The 16,372-nt window shown below is 42.7% G+C and overlaps 1 protein-coding gene and 1 long non-coding RNA gene across 3 annotated transcripts in view; one reads left to right on the forward strand and one right to left on the reverse strand.

Annotated features, from left to right (window-relative positions):
• The window catches only part of LOC125363408 (peroxisomal succinyl-coenzyme A thioesterase-like), a 57,330-nt gene extending 52,052 nt beyond the window's left edge, over positions 1-5,278 (forward strand). For both annotated transcript variants that reach the window (XM_048362604.1, XM_048362599.1), the window contains exons 4-5: positions 3,723-3,925; positions 4,626-5,278. In XM_048362604.1, coding sequence (XP_048218561.1) covers positions 3,723-3,925; positions 4,626-5,231 — 809 coding nt within the window. In that variant the 3' untranslated portion in view covers positions 5,232-5,278. The remainder of the gene's footprint in view (positions 1-3,722; positions 3,926-4,625) is intronic.
• Positions 624-16,142, reverse strand: LOC125363413. The gene is made up of 4 exons (XR_007213228.1): positions 15,574-16,142; positions 15,259-15,263; positions 3,488-3,500; positions 624-634 (listed from the first exon to the last, which is right to left on the reverse strand). It is a non-coding gene; the product is annotated as an uncharacterized LOC125363413 (long non-coding RNA).
• Positions 16,143-16,372: the final 230 nt, after the last annotated feature.

A 16,372-nucleotide genomic window follows, 5' to 3' on the forward strand; every position in this document is an offset into this window, starting at 1 on the left:
CGCAAACAAAAAGTTGCCATCTGTTGTCTACAAGAGACCCATCTTACAGTAAGGGATAAAAACAGGCGCCGAATGAAAGGATGGAGCAAGATCTTCCAAGCAAACACACCTACCAAAACGGCAGGAGTAGGGCTGGGGATATGGCCTAGTGGCAAGAGTGCTTGCCTCATATACATGAGGCCCTGGGTTCGATTCCCCAGCACCACATATACAGAAAATGGCCAGAAGTGGCGCTGTGGCTCAAGTGGCAGAGTGCTAGCCTTGAGCAAGAAGAAGCCAGGGACAGTGCTCAGGCCCTGAGTCCAAGCCCCAGGACTGGCAAAAAAAAAACGACAACAAAAACACGGCAGGAGTAGCCATCCTGCTCTCAGACAAGCTGGACTTCTCATTAAAATCAACTGAAAAAGACAAAGAAGAACACTACATTTTAATACAAGGAATAATCCAGAATCAAGACATCACGGTGATAAATGTATATTCACCGAACAAAAGAGGCCCTACTTATGTCAAGGAAATTCTCACAGAACTACAGAACAAGATAGACCCAAACACAATCATAGTGGGTGACTTTAATACACCACTCTCTCCAAGAGACAGATCCAACACCCAGAGGATTAGCAAGGGAGCTGAGGACCTAAGTAACACCATATCCCAAATGGATCTGACAGATCTATACAGAATCTTCCACCCTACAGAGACCCAATACACCTTCTTCTCAGCAGCCCATGGATCATACTCCAAAACAGACCATGTCATAGCCCACACAAAGAACCTCAGCAAATACAAAAGTATTGACGTCATCCCATGTATTATATCTGACAACAGTGGAATAAAGGTAACCCTTAATAACAACGGTTGCCACAGAGGCTATACACGTTCTTGGAGGCTAAACCCCACACTGTTATCCAACACTTGGGCCACAGACCAAATTAAAAATGAAATTAACGAATTCATAAGCCACAATGACAATGAAAATACATCACAAACCTATGGGATACAGCTAAGGCAGTACTGAGGGGCAAGATCATCGCCCTCAGCACTCACATTAAAAGAATGGAAACAGAGCAGGTGAATAACCTCACGATGAAACTAAAACAACTGGAGAAACAAGAAATGATCAAATCTAAAATGACTAGGAGGAGAGAGATCACAAAGATTAAAGAAGAGATAAATCTGATTGAAAATAGAAAGACCATTCAACAAATAAATAAGACTAAAAGCTGGTTCTTTGAGAAAATAAATAAAATTGACAGACTCCTCGCAAGACTTACAAAAAAAAGAAGAGAAGAGACTCATATATGTAAAATCAGGGACTCCACTGGAAAAATTACAACAAGTACACACGATAGTCAAACAATCATAAGGAGCTATTTCCAAAACCTCTACTCAGCAAAAAACAATAATTTTACAGAAATGCATCAATTCTTAGAGAAGTATAAACTTCCCAAACTGAACCAAGAAGAAATAAATCAACTAAATAAACCAATAACGTACAGCGAGATACGGGGGGTAATTAAGAACCTCCCAACAAAGAAAACCCCAGGCCCAGACGGATTCACCAACGAATTCTACAAAACCTTTAGTGAGGAGCTAATACCAATACTCCTCAAACTCTTCTGTGAAATAGAAACAGAGGGAGAAATCCCAAACTCATTCTATGAAGCTAATATTATACTCATCCCCAAACCAGGCAAAGACTCAACAAAAAAAGAGAACTACAGACCAATATCACTAATGAACACAGACGCAAAGCTCCTCAATAAAATATTAGCTAACAGGTTCCAGAAACTGATCAAGAAAATTACACACCATGACCAAGTAGGCTTCATCCCACAGTCATAAGGATGGTTCAACATCCGTAAATCAATCAATGTAATCCATCACATCAACAGAACTAAAATCAAGAATCACATTGTTATATCAGTCGATGCCCAAAAAGCCTTTGACAAAATACAACATCCATTCTTATTAAAAGCTCTGGAGAGAACAGGAATAGATGGAACATTCCTCAAAACAATAAAAGCCATATACAACATCATATTGGAGAACAGTATGGAGGTTTCTCAAAAAGCTCAACATAGACCTACCCTATGACCCCGCCATACCACTCCTAGGCATCTATCCTGAACAACAGGTCCCAAGATATCAAAAAGACATCTGCACTTCCATGTTTATAGCTGCACAATTCACAATAGCCAAAATATGGAAACAACCCAGATGCCCCTCCACAGATTAATGGATCCAAAAAATATAGTACCTATACACAATGGAATATTACATAGCGATTAGAAATGGTGAAATATTGGTATTCGCAGGGAAATGGTCAGAACTTGAACAAATAATGTTGAGTGAGACAAGCCTAGAACACAGAAAACAAAGGGGCATGATTTCCTTGATATATGACTGTTAAGGAGGGGGAAGGGGAGATAGTAGAGACCAGGTCTGCAAAACCAAAAACTTCTTGTCAAATGGTATTTCCCACAGGTGTAGGTCAGTGACCCTACATTATATATCCAATTCCAAATAACTACTCAACATATAAAGGTCAAAAATAGACCTCTCAGTGGATCACAATAGCTCAAAAACTATGTATGTACGTTCATATAAGACTATTGTTGACATATTGTCTAATGTCAACATTACATTTAAAGCCCTAGGCGAATTTTCTTTGGCGTAGGCCACATGGCTACTGTATATGTTCTTGGTACACTGTGTATTATATATATATATGTCTACCTGACCTAGGGAAGGGAAAGAAACACAGGGTGTAAGATATCACAGGAAATGTACACACTGCTCTACTATGTAACTGTACCCCTGTGCACAACACCTTGTCAAAAATTTTTGTTTAATTAATAAATAAAGTATAAAAAAAGAAAATCGTAAGTCATGGTATAGTATGCAGACATTGCTTGAAAATTACAGGTTCTTTTGAAGATGTTCTAAGATCAATGATGGCTTCTTACATCACAATATTTGAGAACTCAATCAATTGGATTTTGAATTGTAAGCATTACACACAGTCAAGATCTTGTATATTTAAATAAAAAGGAACACACACACACACACACACACACACACGATACCAGTTCTAGGGCCCAAACTCAGGGCTTGGACACTGTTCCTGAGTTTTTTGTGTGCAATGCTAGCAATCTACCTTCTGAGCCACAGTTCTACTATCAGCTATGGGTCCTTAATTGGAGATAAGAGTCTCACAGACTTTCCTGCCCTGGTTTCCTTCAAACTTCGATATTCAGTTTTCAGCCTCCTAAGTAGCTATGATTACACGTGTGAACCACTAGCACCCAATAGAAAGGAATCTTTTATTAGACCCTTAGTAAAAGAACACAATTGACCAGAAGCCTGGGGAGTCAGATTCAAATTGCTGAGGATCCAAAGGACACTGATCTAGGACCCCAGCCAGATCACAGCATTGCTGGCTCCACCAGACAGCACAGAACACTGCTCAGACAAGACAACAGTAAACCACTTTTCTCCCTCTGTGTCACTATTAGGAATGACTTTAGATCCCTGGGGGTGGGGGCAGATTCCTCTATATGGGTGCTGACATCCATTACAAAGTAGAAACTTAGACCCTTCTAATAAAACAAGTATAGACATTCTTTCAACCAGGACAGAATGGTATTTCACAACCTCCCCTCCCCTGCAAATAAGGAAAGAGGCCATTTGAGGACTAGATCTGGGTTTTGTTTCTTTCCAAGGTCCTGGACCCTTCCCTGGGATCATAGACCTGTTTGGAGTTGGAGGAGGCCTTCTGGAGTATCGAGCAAGTCTGCTGGCTGGGAAGGGGTTTGCTGTGATGGCGCTGGCTTATTACAACTATGATGATCTCCCCAAGGACATGAAGCTTCTCCACCTGGAGTACTTTGTAGAAGCCATGAACTACCTGCTCAGGCACCCTCAGGTAGCTGCTCTTTTAGTTTTTTCATCTAGATAGCACAGTTCTAATTCCCTAGCCAAGGTGAAATGTTCAATTCAGCTGCCCAAGTGACAAAACCGTGTAGTCTCTTTCACACTGACTGAGAAATGTAAATTTCTAAGCGGGAATGACCTCCTAGGGCACAGAGTGGTTGAACAGACAGATCTCTGTATCCCAAATCAGGTGGCCAAGCATCCTGGGCTGCCCAGGACAGAGAGCTTCCTCTGATATAGGTCCTTGGTGGGAAGACTGAGACCCTCCATGCAATTTATGAAGGATGGTCTCAGTCTAAGGTTTCTTATAAGAGTTCAGGAGATCACATTTGTGACATCTTTACGATGAGACCTGGGATTTATAGATGAAGGTTTATTCGGAACCTTTGAAAGATGTAGGCCCCAGAGATTAAAGAGCAATCTTTTTGGACATGCCCGAGTGTATCTTTTTGGCAACTCGATGCTCAGTGCCTTCCCTGGGCTCCTCCCTGGGCCTTGCGTGGTCTCTGTGGCCGAGGTGAGCCTTAGCAATGAGCTGTATATGGGTAAGCCCGTAGATGAGGTTTCTAAAGCTAGGATAATGATGGAGTCAGAGTCAAGCTCAGGTCCACCTGTTGTCCAAATGTGAGCACTCTTCAGCCCAGAACCTCATTTGTGAACTCATTGTACATTTTCTTCTCTCCTGATCTCAGGTCAAAGGCCCAGGAATTGGGTTGCTTGGGACTTCCAAAGGGGGGCAAATCTGCCTCTCCATGGCTGCTTTCCTGAAGGGCATCACGGCCGCCGTCATCATCAATGGCTCTGTGGCCAATGCTGGGGGAACCCTGTGCTACAAAGATGAGACTTTGCCCCCTCTGGGCTTCAACCGAAATCGACTCAAGATAGCTGAAGATGGCATTGCGAATACTCTGGATACCCTGAATAGTCCTTTGGAAGGACCTGACCAGAAGAGCTTCATTCCTGTGGAGAGGTCTGACACCACCTTCCTGTTCCTTGTAGGTCAGGATGACCAAAGCTGGAAGAGCGAGTTCTATGCAAATGAGGCCTCTAAGCGCCTAGAGGCCCATGGGAAGGAAAAGCCCCAGATCATCTCCTACCCAGACACAGGGCACAACATTGAGCCCCCTTACTTCCCTTTGAGCAAGGTTGCCATGCACCAGTTGTGGAAATGCCTAGTCACCTTTGGAGGGGAAACCCGGGCTCATGCCATAGCCCAAGTGGATGCATGGAAACAACTCCAGATTTTTTTCCGCAAACACTTGTGTGGCACGAAGGACCTGAGCCCAGCAAAATTGTAATTTGCATTTGACTTACTGCTGATCTTTTGTATAAACAGTTGCCTCAAACAGTGTGCCTGTGGATATCTGTCTTTATAATAACAATAAGCTTTGGCAGTGGGGAAGGGGAGTGATTATAAAACAGGAGGGAGTCAGCCAAGTGCTGGTGGCTCACACCTGTAATCCTACCTATTCAGGAGGCTAAGATCTGAGGATCCAGGTTCTAAGGCAGCCTGGGGAGGAAAGTCTCTTCTAAGACTCTAATCTCCAATTAATCATTCAAATAACTAGAAGTGGAAGTATGGCTCAAAATGGTAGAATGCTAGCCTTGAGCATAAAAGTTCAAGGCCAGTGACCAGGCCCTGAGTTCAAGCCCCATTACTAACAAAACAACAACAAAAACAAAAACAAACAAACAAAAAACACCAAGGGATGGAAACTGTATGTCTTTTAGTATGGCCTAACATGCAACATGCAACAGAAAAGGCTTTTGCTCAGAAAAGAAAGATGAGTATCACATTAATAATGCTTCCTATGTCACTATTATTTTCTACTACACTGATTAATAAACAAATTCATCATTTATGTGGGCTCAGCATTACAGTTTAGCCAAATTTGGACCGAAATTATTTAAAAACTATATTGTCTCTGTACTAAGTACATCTATACTCGGTGTGTTTGGGTGTGTGATGGGAGGGGAGGGCAGTATTGGGGACAGCGCCGAAGCCCTGAGTTCAAGCCCCATGACTGACAAAAACAACAACAACAACAAAAGACTTTAATTGCTAGTCATCATATGCCAATGAATTCCTTATTGTTCTTTTTGAAACAGTAATTTCTTCCTTCAAACTCAAAAACCACATAGTAGCTGTGCTTGTTCAGATTAAGTATCTGCCCTCAAAGGCTTATTAAAGACACTAGGTTGTCAACAGACAGGCTTTCAGAAAGTGAGTTGGTTATGAGGACTGTGACCCAATCAACAGATAATTCGTGGATGAGCTCATAATTTCATGGCATTACTGGGACGTAGTGAAAAATTAGAAGATGAGGCCTAACTAGAAGAGGTAAATCACTGAGGCTGTGACTTTAAAGGGCACATCTTGTCCCTGGCACCTTTCAGAAATGGTGGCATTTGATATATATTTTAAAAGACTGATAGGACTTCTTGGTTTTAAAGTGATTTTTAAAAAAATCTTATACTAAATTTGGGCAACAGAGAAAATGTTTCAGTACAAAGCACCCTAAAATCCCATCATCTAGAAAGCAGTGTCCTTAATATGTTTTTCTTGCTACATTTTTAGTTATTAATCTTTTTGTTTGTTTTTTGTTGGTTGGGCTTAAACTGAGGGCCTAGGTGCTGTCCCTCAGCTCTTTGCTCAAAGCTCGCACTTTACTACCGCTTTGACCCCCGGTTCCACTGCCAGTTTTCTGGTGGTTAACTGGAGATAAGTCTCATGGGGACTTTTCTGCCCGAGTTGGCTTTGAACTGCAATCCTGAGATCTCAGCCTGCTGAGTAGCTAGGATTACAAGTGGGAGCCACCAGTGCCTGGCTTCAATTAGTCTTAACCACTCAGAACACTGAATTCAAGAAGGAAAGGAATTGCAAAAGAAGACTTTAGGGGGCAAACTTGTAATCCTAGCTACTCAAGAGGCTGAGATCTGGAGAATCACATTTTGGAACCAGCCTGAGGAAACTGATATAAATGGTTCACTGAAAAACTTAAATTTTTCTTAAACCTAGTTTGCATTTTGTATTTAAAATAAAGACTTTAGGGGGCTTGGGGATATGGACTAGTGGCAAGAGTGCTTGCCTTGTATACATGAGGCCCTGGGGTTCGATTCCCCAGCACCACATATACAGAAAACGGCCAGAAGTGGCGCTGTGGCTCAAGTGGCAGAGTGCTAGCCTTGAGCAAGAAGAAGCCAGGGACAGTGCTCAGGCCCTGAGTCCAAGGCCCAGGACTGGCAAAAAAAAAAATTTTTTTTAAATAAAGACTTTAAATGTCTGCCAACAGATGGGCATGCATGCGCGCACATACACATACACACATGCACACAAGCATTTTAGAAAATAAGATTTCTCAGTATATTTTGAGTGTTTTAATCCCTTTCACTTTAATGTCGTGTAAAGAACATTTTGATATTACTATATTTTAAAATATGATTATTTTTCCACCCAGTGATTTATATTGCATAGTTTGGGAGTGGCTGGGGTCACTACCATTCATTAAGCCAATTCTCTATTGTAAGGTCTTGACATTGTTGACTGTCTTTCATCATAAATCCAGTGCTGTGGTGAACGCCTCACTAGTCCAAGGGTAATGACAAGTTTTATAGCAATTTTTTTTTTTTGCCAGTCCTGGGCCTTGGACTCAGGGCCTGAGCACTGTCCCTGGCTTCTTTTTGCTCAAAGCTAGCACTCTACCACTTGAGCCACAGTGCCACTTCCAACTTTTTCTGTTTATGTGGTGCTGAGGAATCAAACCAAGGGCTTCATGTATACGAGGCAACCACACTACTGCTAAGCCACATTCCCAGGCCCCAAAAGTGCATTTTTTTAATGCTCACAGAATCTCTAAGAGTTCTACATAAAAGCTATAAAAGCAAAAACTATAAAGATTAAAATATTTTTTTAAATGAATAAAATAACAAGATGAGCTAAGTAAAAATGTCTACAATACATACAAAGACAAATGACCCAAATCCAGAATATTAAAGTTCTAGAAGCCAATAAAGGCGTCCAACTCCTAGAAAACCTGCCACAGATATGACTTTCAAGTTTAAAAGAGAAGACATAAAGAATGTCAGCGAAATATGTGAGAGAGTCCCAGCTCTGTAGTTTGCCTAGGAATAGACTTCAAAATCATCTTGAGCACTAGAGACATGGCTCAAGCTGTCGCGTGCTTGCCCTATAATCACAAGGCTCTGTGTTCAAACCCCAAACCCCCCCCCCTCCAAAAAAGTCTTCTGGATTCCTTCTCATACTTCCTTTTTTCAGGAAGCTTTAAAAAAACAAACTTAAATAGATAAATTTAAAAAAAAAAAACTTGCACAGAACAGCTCACAGTTCTGTGAGAAGGTCAGGCAGCAAAGCAACTTTGGAAATGCAGTTCTTTAGTGAACATTGAAAAGTATGCACTACATAAATTACTCTAGGGATGTAACTTGTACCCACAATCCTAGATGAGCACCTAGAGTTTAAAGGATGGTTATGTTCCCAACCTGGCAGCTTATATCCTTTTGCTTTACCCCAGATAAAAATTGTGGGTAGGGGCTGGGGATATGGCCTAGTGGCAAGAGTGCTTGCCTCAATTCCCCAGCACCACATATACAGAAAACGGCCAGAAGTGGTGCTGTGGCTCAAGTGGTAGAGTGCTAGCCTTGAGCAAAAAGAAGCTAGGGACAGTGCTCAGGCCCTGAGTCCAAGACCCAGGACTGGCCAAAAAAAAAAAAAAAAAAAAATTGTGGGTAGGTGAGGAGTAGCAGCTCTAGTTACTCTGGGATCTTGGGTTGGGGGTGGGGCGTGTCTGAAGGCTTTGTAGTGTGTTTGTGGAGTATTTTCAGCAGGTGCTTGCATGTGGGCAGTTAGTTTGCTGCTTGGCTGGTAGATATTCATTCAAGGCAGGCAGATTTCTTTATCTCTCCCTCTCTCCCTCTCTCCCTCCCTCCCTCCCTCCCTCGCTCCCTCCCTTCTTTCCTTCCTGTCAATCCTGGGGCTTGAACTTCAGACCTGGGTCTTGGCCCTGACCTCCTTTTGGCTCAAGGCTAGTGTTCTGCCGCTTGAGTCACAACTCCATTCTCTGTTTTTTTCTGTGATAATTGGAGATGAGTCTTACAGATCTTCCTTCCCCAGGCTGGCTTCGAACCATGATTCTCAGATCTCAGATTCCTGAGGAGCTAGGATTGATTCAAAATTAGACTCTGTGATACTTACATAGGAAAGGATCGTTTCCAAAACCATTGGTTTTGCAATACAATTGACCCGAAGTCTGAAGAATGAGGTTCAGGAAATGAACTATCCAAAGGAACCTAATCTAGGAACAAGGTCAACAGAAGACACATGTAACCACTGGACTTCCCTCATGCTGGTTACTTGGGCTCCTGTGCACTATATACAAATGCTGCTTCCCCCACCCCCCTCTCTGTGTCGCTAGCATGTGTGAGTCTATGTCTTGGGAGATGGCAATTCCTTCCATTTGGCCTGTTAATGAAAGCTACATCCCTGAATTCCTCTAAAAGAGCACTTCATAAAGCATTCCTTCAAAACACGAAAAAAGGGATTTAGATGTTTGACACTCCCAAATCTGTCCCTACAAATGAAAGCCTCAAATTCAAAATCCATCCCCCTATTCACCCCCACCCCCTCACCCCCCAGATCTGGACGCTTCCCTGGGATCACAGACCTGTTTGGAGTTGGAGGAGGCCTTCTGGAGTACCGAGCAAGTTTGCTGGCTGGGAAGGGTGAAGTGGGGAGGGGCTAGGGGAACTAGCCCCCACCCTAAGATGTACCAGGGTCGGAGCACAGTAAGTCCAGCACACGAACAAAGTCGGGAAAATTTAAGCTTTATTGCAAGCACAAAAGTAAAAGCTGACTAGCCAGGGTCCCAGTGCAGACTTTGCTGACACCATGACCTTGAACAGTCCTCAAATGGCTTATATAGGCAAAGACCACAGGCAGGTGGCTGCAGCTGGCTTAGTAAGGTATGCGATAATAGCATAGGAAAAATCTATATCTTGACAGTTAAAAAATAACACCTTCAAAGTAAGATAATAAATCTAGGCAGTGAATGGGGCTAATGGGTTACATTTTTAGAGTAAGATAATAACAAAAACTTAGGAATAACATCTTCAAAGCAAGATATTGATAAGTGGGCACAACTTAAAAATGACATTTCCAAAGGAGCGTATAGATAACACTAATGAAACAGGGCTTATCCTTCAGTTGCAGGTGCAGCCCGGTACTGCACAACATTTGCTGGGCCAGCAGCCTGGTGCAGAACAACATTCACCGGGTCAACTCTACCATCACTCTGCTTATCGAGACCAACTGACACTAAAACATTTCCTCCATCCTTAAGCAGGCCTGGGAATGGAATGTCTCAGAAACTTATTCCCTTAATTGGAGGGGCTGTTAGGGGCGGTCATCTGAAGGCCCATACAGCAGCCTGGCACTGGGTTACTTCATCCTGCCTTAGGAAATATGAAATATAAAACGTGCGCCCCCTCATCAAAAGGGTTTGCTGTGATGGCACTGGCTTATTACAACTATGATGACCTCCCCAAGGGCACGAACCTTCTCCACATGGAGTATTTCTCAGGTGGCTGCTCTTTTAGTCTTTTAATTTAGATAGCACAGTTTTAAATAAATTTCTAGGCAGGGTTAAATCTTTTTTCTTTCTTTTCTCCTTTTGTTCCTTCCTTCTCCCCCCTTCCCTCCTTTCTTTCCTCCTTCCTTCCTTTCTGTTTCTCCTTCTTAAATTACTTTTCAGTTATGTTTATATAGTCACACAAGTGGGTTTCTATCCAATATGTACATTGGATATATATTTTTTCAAACCAGTCTGTATAATCCAATGCTAATATGTATAATGCATCTTGATCAGTGAGATTTCTTCCATCATTCTCCCATTTATCCCCACACCTCAACAAGTGGTGTTGGGACTAGACATCTAGACATCTCCATGCAGAAGACTGGAACTTAAAGAAAGCAAGCCAAGAAATCTCAGCTTATATTAGTATCAATTTAAAGTACATCAAGATTTCAATTTAAGGCCAAGGATAGATTTACAATATTTTTTTGCCTAAGACTCTGGGACACAAATCAAGTATTTAGTCTCTTCTGCACACAAAAAAAGTAAATTTCTGAACTTAGATAATCTCAGAAGGCACAGAGTGGTCAGGCAGCAAGGATTCTGAATCCCAGATAGAGTGAACAAACGTTCTGCTTAGCCCAGGACAGGGAGTTTCCTCTGATACAGGCTTTTGGTGGGAAAACTGAGAGAGTTAAGGAAAACTGTGGCAGATAGTCCCCTTAAGCACCATCAATGCTTTTAGGTTGAGATCTTGTGTTTAATTTCCAGTTTGTTATGGGAGTTAAATAGATCACACTGTGATACTCTTGAGCTAGGACCTGAGATTTACAAATAAAGGTGTGTTCATTCCTGCGGAAAATTCTAGAGCATGTAGGTATACAGTGGATAGAGCGAGGAGGACATGGCCATCTGAGCTTAGTATACAGTGGGGACAGGGGAGGGAGGGCTGGGGACACAAGAAATCTTGTCATTTGTTGTTAATTAACAAATAAAGCACTGATGAAGAAGATTGGGAGTGAAAGGGGATGGTAGGAACCTCATTTAGCAAAGAATGATATGTCACCTGTAGACATTAGTAGTAGTAGTATTTTATTAGATATCTGGGAGATATTTCTAGAAATTGTATTTTTCTAGACCTTACCGTGTCTGCCCCCACTTACATGTTTGAAACAAAATGAACACAGGAGAAAATGTAAAATGATTTACAAGTTCCCAAAGTAGGTTTACTTCATTCTTTAGACATGATTTTCTTTGTTTTTCTTTTTGTCAGTCATGGGGCTTGATCTCAGGCCTGGGTGCTGTTCCTGAGCTCTTTTGTTTAAGGCTACCACTCTACCACTTTAAGCCACAGCACAACTTCTGGATTTCTGGTGGCTAATTGGAGATAAGAATCTCACAGACTTTCCTTTCCAAGATGGCTTTGAGCCATCATCCTTACATCTTAGCCTCCTAAGTAGCTAGGAGTACAATCATGAGTCATCAGCACCTGGCTTTCAATTAATGATTTTATACTATGTTTCCTATAAAACTATTCAAATACTTCAAATATATGTGTGTGTAGATAGTGTATTATATATACATGTGTATATATGCATACATGTATATATGTATATGCATGTGTGTGTGTGTGTGTGTGTGTGTGTGTGTGTGTGTGTCTGTACTGAGCTTGAACTCAGGACCTGAGTGCTGTCCCTGAGCTTTATACTTGAGCCACAGCTCCACTTCCAGCTTTTTGGTTGTTAATTGGAGATAAGAGATTCATAGGCTTTCATGCCCAGGCTGGCTTTGAACCATGATCCTCATATCTTAGATCTCCTGAGTAGCTAGGATTACAGGAGTGAGCCACCTCTTCCAAATATTCTTTGAAAAAAATTATTAAATTCAGGAAGATTTTTTTTCTAGAAATGTAGGCCTTGTGTTTCCCAGTTCTTTTATGTACATACTGGGATCTTACACATAGATGAGAGCTTTCTCAGGTTCGGCTCCCTGTTCACAGATTTTCATGAACTTCCGTGAGTACTGGGTCCTTGAAGGAGAAGGCACCAGAGATTAAAGAGCAAAAAATGTTGGACTTGTCTGAGTGTATCTCTGTTGCTTTTCTTGTTTGTAGTGGGCCTTGAACTCAGAGCTTGGTTGCTATCCCTGAGATCTTTTTGCTCAAGGCTAGTGTTCTACCACTTTGAGCCATAGCACCACTTCAAGTTTTCTGGTGGTTAGCTGGAAGTAAGAGTCTCACTGACTTTCCTGTGTAAGCTGGCTTTGAACCGTGATTCTCAGATCTCAGCCTCCTGAGTAGCTAGGAGTACAGGCATGAGCCATCAATGCCCAGCCTTAATGTATCTTTTTGGCAACTCGATGCTCAGTGCCTTCCCTGGGCTCCTCCCTGGGCTTTGCGTGGTCTCTGTGGCCGAGGTGAGCCTTAGCAATGAGCTGTATATGGGTAAGCCCATAGACGAGGTTTCTAAAGCAAGGATAATGATGGAGTCAGAGTCAAGCTCAGGTCTACCTGATGTCCAAGTGTGAGCACCACCCCAGAACCTCATTTGTGAACTCATTGTGCATTTTCTTCTCTCCTGGTCTCAGGTCAAAGACCTAGGAATTGGGTTGCTTGGGACTTCCAAAGGGGGGCAAATCTGCCTCTCCATGGCTGCTTTCCTGAAGGGCATCACAGCCACCATCGTCATCAACGGCTCTGTGGCCAATGCTGGGGGAACCCTGTGCTACAAAGATGAGACTTTGCCCCCTCTGGGCTTCAACCGAAATCGACTCAAGATAGCTGCAGATGGGCTGGGAATATGGCCTAGTGGCAAGAGTGCTTGCCTTGTATACATGAAGACCTAGGTTCGATTCTCCAGCACCACATATATAGAACAAGCCAGAAGTTGCGCTGTGGCTCAAGGGGCAGAGTGCTAGCCTTGAGCAAAAAGAAGTCAGGGACAGTGCTCAGGCCCTGAGTCCAAGCCCCAGGACTGGCAAAAAAAAAAAAAAAAAAAAAAAAAAAAGCTGAAGATGGCATTGCGGATACTCTGGATACCCTGAATAGTCCTTTGGAAGGACCTGACCAGAAGAGCTTCATTCCTGTGGAGAGGTCTGACACCACCTTCCTGTTCCTTGTAGGTCAGGATGACCATAGCTGGAAGAGCGAGTTCTATGCAAATGAGGCCTCTAAGCGCCTAGAGGCCCGTGGGAAGGAAGAGCCCCAGATCATCTCCTACCCAGACACAGGGCACAACATTGAGCCCCCTTGTGCAGGGTTAGCATGCACCTCTTGTTGGCTAGTAGAATCTTGCTTGGTGGTGAGGCCAAGGCTCATGCTATGGCTCAGGTAGATTAATGGAAACAGCTTCAGATTTTCTTCCACATACACTTGGATTATCAAGATAACACAATCTCAGCACAATTGTAATTTTGGGGTTTTGGTGCTTTTTGTTGTTGTTGTTGTTCTGGTTTTTTTTTGCTAGTCCTGGGGCTTGAACTCAGGGCTTGAGCACTGTCCCTGGCTTCTTTTTGCTCAAGGCTAGCACTCTGCCACTTGAGCCACAGCGTCACTTCTGGCCTTTTCTATATACGTGGTGCTGAGGAATCAAACCCATGGCTTTATGTATATGAGGCAAGCACTCTAGCACTAGGCTATATTTCCAACCCTTCTTTTTCTTTCGAATAATAGCCACAGAAAAAAAGAAAATGACTCCTATTTCACCCATACATCTTGCAATCAATTTTCTGAGACTTCAGCCTATGGTACACATGTTTGAAGGCATCATATATTTTTTTAAAATCTAAAAGAGTAGATCTGGAACTTTAACCCTTGGCTTTGATGTTGTCACCTGGTTTTAGAGTAGCATGTCTGGAGAACAAAGAGCCCCACATTACGTACACCCCTTCCTTGCTTAACTACCTAATATGTCACTTGCCAAGCTCCTCTTTTGTCTTGTTTTCTCTTTCCTGCCATTCGAGGCAGCCTTGTAGATTCATCAGCCAGGAATAACTGGGATGACCCAAGATACTTTCTGGAATTTCACTGTGTACACAGAGTTAGGGTCATCAAGGACTCTGATCGGTAGGATAAAAGCAGAGCTGAACTAATATGAAGGCTATTCGTGATAGAGTCAAGTAAAACATATACTTTAAGTGGAATTCCTCACTAAATTCAATTTTGAAAAGCCAGTGTGCCATTTTGATCTCATTAATGATTGTTCATTTGAGGTTTTATAGATGGACTTGATCTATGTTCCTCCTTCACAAAAATACAAAAGTTACTTGTAGGGGCTGGGAATATGGCCTAGTGGTAAAGGGCTCGCCTCATATACGTGAAGTCCTGGGTTCGATTCCTCAGCACCACATATATAGAAAAAGCTGGAAGTGGTGCTATGGCTCAAGGGGTAGAGTGCTAGCCTTGAGCAAAAAAAGAAGCCAGGTACAGTGCTCAGGCCCTGAGTTCAAGCCTCAGGACTGGAAAAAAAATTAATTTGTAGGTTCTTCTACTTGGTGGAAGCATCTCTGTTGACACGGTGACCAGTCTACTAGTAGAGAAAATAACCGCTACCTGGGCTATCCCCCTTTTGCTCCACAACTGAGGAACCCATTTTACTTGACATGTCATGTGTTATTTGGCTTACAGCATTTTTTTGTGTGTGCCTATTGTCCCAAGTCTTCTGGGCTAGTGCACCTATATACTGTCAAAACCCAATCAAAACATTTAATGGAAACTTTCTAGTTACTATACCCCCATAACCCTGCCTATAGTACTTCTGAAATTAAGGCCCACTACCCTCACCCCCCCTTTTTTTTTACAGTCTTGGGGCTTGAACTCAGTGCCCATGTGCTGTCCCTGAGCCTCTTCGTGTTCAAAGCTAGCACTCTATTACTTGGGCCACAGCAGCACTTCCAGCTTTTTTGAGTAGTTTATTGGACATAAGTGTCTCATAGGGACTTTTCTGCCCAGGCTAGCTTCGAACCATGATCCTCAGATCTCAGTCTCCTGAGTAGTTACAGGCATAAGCCACCAGCACTTGGCTTCCCACTCCTTTTTAGCCAAATAAACTCTCACCCTGAGTCTGATTAGTCTCAGTCTTTCCAAGGCTGCTCCACTGTCATAGGAGACGTTTGTCAGCTCAAACACCACTTTTTGCTGGTTTGGTCCTCTGGCCCCTCCAACTTTATTCTTTCTTCTGCTGTCACTTCTTTTCTATCTGCTACCAGCTCAGCCATTCTACTACTGATAAAGATCAAAAGTAGACCCAAAAGACATGTTGAGAGAAATCTTTATTTGGACCCAATATGGTCACATCAGAGAGCAACACAGGAAGGCATCTCTGAGTTGCTCCCAAAATGGGCTTAGAGGCTTGCTTCTACAGCTAAGAAAGGGATGTGGCCGGGGTATATGCACCGGTTATGTCAATGCAGTCTCCTCATGCAAACGAAGGGTGGCACCAATCATGGCAATGTCCCTGTTACCAGTCATGGCAGTCCCTGGTGCTTATGAAGCACTGTATTTGCAGGGGTCATAGGGCTTCTGTTGAGTCACTCAGGAAAAGAAGTGCTCCCTTTCTGGCCTGAGTAAAAGTGGCTGTGAATCTTCTAGAGGTCGGGAAGGCACGGGAAGGCAAAAGTTGTTATTGGGGCAATAACATTCTCAATAATTGGGGCAATAATATTCTCAAGCCAGAATTGTGCTTTGGGTTCAAAATGGGCAGTGTAGCATGAGGTCATTCAGAGTGTCTGACTAGTAATCCTTCCAAGCATTCAAAGTCCCAAGGAAGGGTCTTCTAGCTGTCAATTAAGGAATCAAAGTTCTCAAGACCACTGCATCTCAGGGAAAAATAAACAATCTAGGAGGTAGTTACAAA

Source organism: Perognathus longimembris, chromosome 14, assembly GCF_023159225.1.
Source record: "Perognathus longimembris pacificus isolate PPM17 chromosome 14, ASM2315922v1, whole genome shotgun sequence".
Classification (NCBI taxonomy): domain Eukaryota; kingdom Metazoa; phylum Chordata; class Mammalia; order Rodentia; family Heteromyidae; genus Perognathus; species Perognathus longimembris.